Source organism: Ctenopharyngodon idella, chromosome 16 (assembly GCF_019924925.1).
Source record: "Ctenopharyngodon idella isolate HZGC_01 chromosome 16, HZGC01, whole genome shotgun sequence".
NCBI classification, from domain to species: Eukaryota; Metazoa; Chordata; class Actinopteri; order Cypriniformes; family Xenocyprididae; genus Ctenopharyngodon; species Ctenopharyngodon idella.
The window spans coordinates 17,998,750-18,004,261 of record NC_067235.1 but is presented as its reverse complement, the minus strand read 5'-3'; the positions used below and the strand labels follow the sequence as shown (position 1 = coordinate 18,004,261).

Genomic DNA, 5,512 nt, shown 5'->3' with positions numbered 1-5,512 from the left:
AACACAGAGACGAGCAGGGCGGAGGGAGACACGTGACGTGATCTCTCATGTTGCAGAAACACACATCACATCCCGGATTTGGTATTAATTGCGTCTTGAGGCTTAGTGGAAAGTTTTTTACGTTTAATTTTTTTACACCATTATATTATGTAAATATTATTTTTTTTAAAAATACGTTATCGTATTAGCATTATTAATTATAATAATTAATATTATGTCGACCACACCCCAAAATATGTGATCACAAAAACAACATTATATTATTTTGTTATTTAAGAAATAAGATATTATATTAGCTTTATTAATTTTACTATTAATATTACGTCGACTACACTCCAAAACCTGGTCAGAGAAACAACAACAACAGAGAGATCAAAACCAGCGGAGTTTAGCAGCTGGCTAACTCGTCTCATTTTAACCCTTCCCTGCGTTTTTAATTCAGTGTAGGTATACATATCTTATTGTCATTGTTTAAGTATTTATTAATTTATACCATAAAGTACGAGAAAAACCTTCTGAGATTTGAATATGTTGCTATTGCCGCGCAGTATTTCATAGACCAACCTCACGCTGTGTGGGAAATCGAAACTAACTGCTGCTGCCCTCTGGAATGGCAAGAGAGTGATGATTTACTCGAAACTTGGGAGACAAGTACAGTTGTCTGTAAGTAGTATGAAATATGTTTTATGCTATCTCATAATTTCGACTTTATATCTCGCAGCTGTACGTTAAAAAAAACCCCTCTTAACTCTTTCTATATTTATCCTCTTTACGAAATTGTTTGACAGTATTCCGTGTTTATTAAATGTATGCTAGTTCGCCAAAGGTAAATTTAATATAAGTTATATAAAGGAGTAAAAGCACGGACACATGGCAGTTCAATTGTAGATTTAAACGATAGCCTACAAAATTATAAGATCACATACCCAGTGATAGCTTACCTAGGTCTAACCTGTTGACTAATTTTCACATTGTTGACATTTTGGACACAATGCATGTTTTGACTAATGAGCTAACTATGCTTTTCATAAGCATAGGCTGAATAAACTTGTTCATGTCAGGTTTAATTTGACAGCATAATCACTGTCAGTACCAAACCCTTGAACAGAAATTGAATCTGAAAGCTCCAAGCGAACACAAACCTATCTTCCCTATTAAAATGGATGAACCACCTTGTTCACCAGGGTAAGTACATTATTCAGTATTATCAAGAAGCATTAAATTTTTATTTTTATTTTCTGTAGTTAATCAATGTCAGTCTTACCGTATACAAAACAGTTTGCTTTGGTTAGACTGTTTAATTTCTAGTTATATTATCTAATTTCAAAATGTCAAGCTGCTTTATTCTTGATAGATAATATCCTGCTGTTTTACTGAATATGAGCTGCCACAAAAATGACTTGTTGACATACTGTATTTTATTCTGATATAGTCACACCTGCTCAGGAGAGCCCCATGTGGGCTGTAATGACACTGCTCCATGTCTTGTGGACAACAAAGTTGAGGGGAAAACTGGCAAGAAGAATAAAAAGCATAAAAAGAGACAGAGTGCTGCATGCCAAATGAAAGCAGGTGGTGAGTGTACTCAGGTCACTGTTGAAAAGATGTCACCACCCTCACAACACCTGCCTGAGCGCCTCGAAAAAAGGTCTGCAGGATCAAAGCAAGAAAAGAATACTCGCAAAACAAGAAATCAATCTATTTCACCTATAACTTCTCCTGCAAGCTCCTCTCATCGACAAAAAGCCCAAAGTGCACAGAAAAAAACATCAGCTCGGTCTACATGTGACCAGTCAACTCAGACGGAGTCACCCCAACACCCCCAATCTGTCCAAACGCAGTCAACACAAACCACTTCGTTCCAGGAAGTACACACACCATCAGCAGAATCCAAGTCCACCCAGACAATAAAGTCCAGTTTTCCCTTAAAACAGGCATACTGGGAAAATTCACTCACAGATCAGTCAGCTGATCAGCAGAAAACCCAATCCAGCACCAAAAGCAGCTATCTGACAGTGATATCCTGGAATATAGACGGTCTGGATTCGGATAATGTCTTTAACCGGGTCAAAGGTCTGCTGTCACTCTTAGGAAAGTAAGTGTTATTTACCAATTGCAATTTTTTATGTTTATATGTTTTCAGACCAAACATTAATATGAATAGATTTCTCATGCACATATTTATAAGGATGATTAAATATAGTATTAAGGATGAATAAAATCTTTAAATTATCAGGTTTAGAGAGTTTACAGTTGCATAATAGTGTTTCTCAGGTTGCTTAACTAATATTAATTTACATTTACATTTAAAGGTGAAGTGTGTCATTACACACATCATGTCTACAGTATTCAACATCTCAATTAACTAGAAAAATCTAATGTATTACAAAACCACTTACAAAAAGACTTGAATGAATTGATAACTAAATCATGATTTTAATGCAGGCACCGTGCAGATGTTGTACTGTTACAAGAGCTGATTCCTCCTTTTTTGATGATTTTACAAAACATTATGAATGATTATCAGTTTCTGCAAGGTATGTTAATGGTTGCATACAAACTCAATAAATAAATACTATTTCTTGCATGAATAGAATGAGATTTTTGTGTACATTTTCTGTTTTCAGCTAGTGATGAGGGCTATTTCACTGGCATTTTGCTCAGAAAGGACAGAGTACAATTCCTCCAGAGCAACATTGTGAAGTACCCAACAACAGAGATGGGCAGGAACCTGCTAATAGCAAATGTAGGTCCCTTTTAGCTGTTGGATAATTATTGATTTGATATGCCTGATTATGAATATGCACTTTTTTAACCCTTTTGACCATGTTTTTAATGATAAAATTCAAAACTATTCAAAACATTCAGCTTCCCATTTTGTGTTTGCGTATTTGTTTAGGTGAGCTTTTTAGGCCATCCACTGTGCATTATGACATCTCATCTGGAGAGCTGTAAGACAAGCTCTCAAGAACGCCTGAATCAGCTGCGGAGAGTCTGGAAGTGGATGAAAGAGGCTCCAGAGGACCACTCAGTCATATTTGGAGGAGATACTAACCTTAGGGATTGGGAGGTTGTGTGTGATATTAACATGTGTTTGCTCTAATGTCCTCAAATTCAAAACTCACATTTTAATCTGTCAAAATGTCATATGTAAATTTGTTTGACTGTGTTTGTTATGACAGGTGAAGAAGCTTGGGGGGCTGCCAGACGGTATCTCTGATGTGTGGGAGATGCTGGGGAAACCAGAGGAAAGCAGATACACCTGGGACACATCCATCAATGATAACAAAGAAATCCCTGATCCTATACGCCTGCGATTTGATCGAGTTTTCATCAGAACAGCCGCAGACAGTGCCAAGCTACGGCCAGAAAGCATGACCCTGATTGGTCTGGAGAAGCTGAAGTGTGACTATTTCATCAGCGATCACTGGGGCATTCTTTGTACTTTCACATTTGGGGCATCAGAAGAGCAGTGTGTCACTGACTAATATTCTTTTTTATGGCCTGCACATAATTATGTATATCTAAATGGGTCATAAGTTCATGCTTTTATAAACAAATCACTATTGATAAATGAACTCTGAACTAGTGTTTAAATGTTCATTGACAATCATAAACTGCTGGTTGATTAACTTATGCACCAACCATATACCTATAGGGGAGACCAGGGCTAGTTGTCACACTTTTCACTCCAGTGATACAGTGAATATTTCTATATAATCACATACCTTACATCTTGGCTACAAAAAAGCCACCACAAAAAATTTCCACCATTATTACACAGGAAAAAATATAGTTCATTGAACATACACTGATCGTTTGACACAAATCACAATGGAACCTGCCATTAAACAGCCTATTATTGGATTAAGTAAACCATTACATTGTATAACATTAAAAACACATATCACAACTCCATCCTGACTTTTATGAAAAATATTCCTTGTCCTGAGAACATAGTTCAGTCTTTCAATCTTCATTATGTTGTTTGAATGCACGGCATATACAAAATTACTGCTAAAGAAAACACATTTGTGTAATTGGAATTTAGACTTTTGACTAGACCTTAATTTAGACTTGACAATGTGACAAGTATCACCAGTCTCCTCTATATGCAAATGTTAATAACTAAATAATAACTATCAAATCTACAGTTTTCTTCCCTTAGTATTCCACTAGAGGGAGCTAAAAGGACAGCTTATGATTCTTATGTATGCTGTGAACAACCACAAAAATATCAGCGGTATTTATTAATTTATTATTTTATTTTAATTCGTAAAATTCTGGGTTTGGAACAGAGTAAGTAATGTTACATAGCTGAAAGTCTGGACTAAATCTTTTGGATGATCATGAGCAATTATGTTTAAATGCATGGATAGTAATATATTCTTTTGGTGAGGAACTGGCAAACATGGCCCTGTTTTTACTTGGAGAAATGATTTACAGCACATTCTCTCTCCTAAGCTAAACAGAACTGAAATGTGCCAGTACAGTTAGATACAAATTTAGAGAGGTGGCAGGTTGACAACAAGAATTATTTTTTGTCATTGGCATAGTGTCAGGAATTGGATTAGCAAAGAGCCATTTACCAGGACAGTCCTCATCATGGCCAGCTGGATTTAGGAATTTACTGTATGCAGAATGTGCCACGAATCTTACATTGCTTCTGTTTTCTTTATTTATTTTGTACCCATAATGTTTGTCTTAAAACCTCATTCTTATTATCTAGAGAGTCTAAGAGAGATTCTGCCAGCATTGCCTCTCACATAATTGAACACTTACATCAGTAAACAGAACTTTGTCCGAATTTCATGCTAAAGGCAAAAATCTGTCCTTTAAAATGTATGACAATATCATTAATCAAATGTTTAATGTGGTAAATGGATCAATGTTCTGTCATGCTAATCTATTTCTTTCATTTATAATACATTGCAGAATAAGATGAATTAATTGCCATATCATCTCCATATAAAGTATTTAATCACATGTCACATGTTCTATCAGCATTATTTAATAAAGACCATCGTGAAGATTGTGAAAGATCATTAGCTCCCACTGTTATAGGAAACCCTTAGTCATTTTACTACAACGAACTAAAAATATACTCACATTAATCCTTTTGGAATATTTTATGCTGTTTTTAAATTGGGTCAAACCAAGAGTCTGTTTGAATATAGTTTGTGTGGAGCCACATGAAAATCACAAATTTTCATAAAATATTATCTGAACATCTGGTTTCATAGAGTCAAAAAGTCAAGAATCCCTCAGAATAGCTCTTATATATCACCTTATTGTACAAGTTTGGTCATTGTCATGGTTATCACCAGCCAGATCAAACACAACATCTGTAGTGTTCTGATGTGCCTAGTGATGGCAGTAGAGTTATCAAATAGTTACTGGCAATAACATTTTAGAGGTTTGAGTATCCAGAATCAGAGCCATCTTGGTTTCTTTTAGTGTTTTTCCCCTTTTTGTCACTTTTTTCCACTTCTTGCTACCTTCTGCATAACTT

The 5,512-nt window shown here is 35.5% G+C and overlaps 1 protein-coding gene across 1 annotated transcript; it reads left to right on the top strand.

Annotated features, from left to right (window-relative positions):
* The first annotated feature begins 267 nt into the window (after positions 1-267).
* LOC127497173 (tyrosyl-DNA phosphodiesterase 2) lies at positions 268-5,228 on the top strand. The gene is made up of 8 exons (XM_051865467.1): positions 268-443; positions 549-663; positions 1,062-1,185; positions 1,433-2,095; positions 2,446-2,537; positions 2,628-2,746; positions 2,900-3,070; positions 3,183-5,228. The coding sequence occupies exons 3-8, from the start codon at positions 1,160-1,162 to the stop codon at positions 3,486-3,488; spliced, it is 1,377 nt and encodes a 458-aa protein (XP_051721427.1). The 5' UTR covers positions 268-443; positions 549-663; positions 1,062-1,159; the 3' UTR covers positions 3,489-5,228.
* Positions 5,229-5,512: the final 284 nt, after the last annotated feature.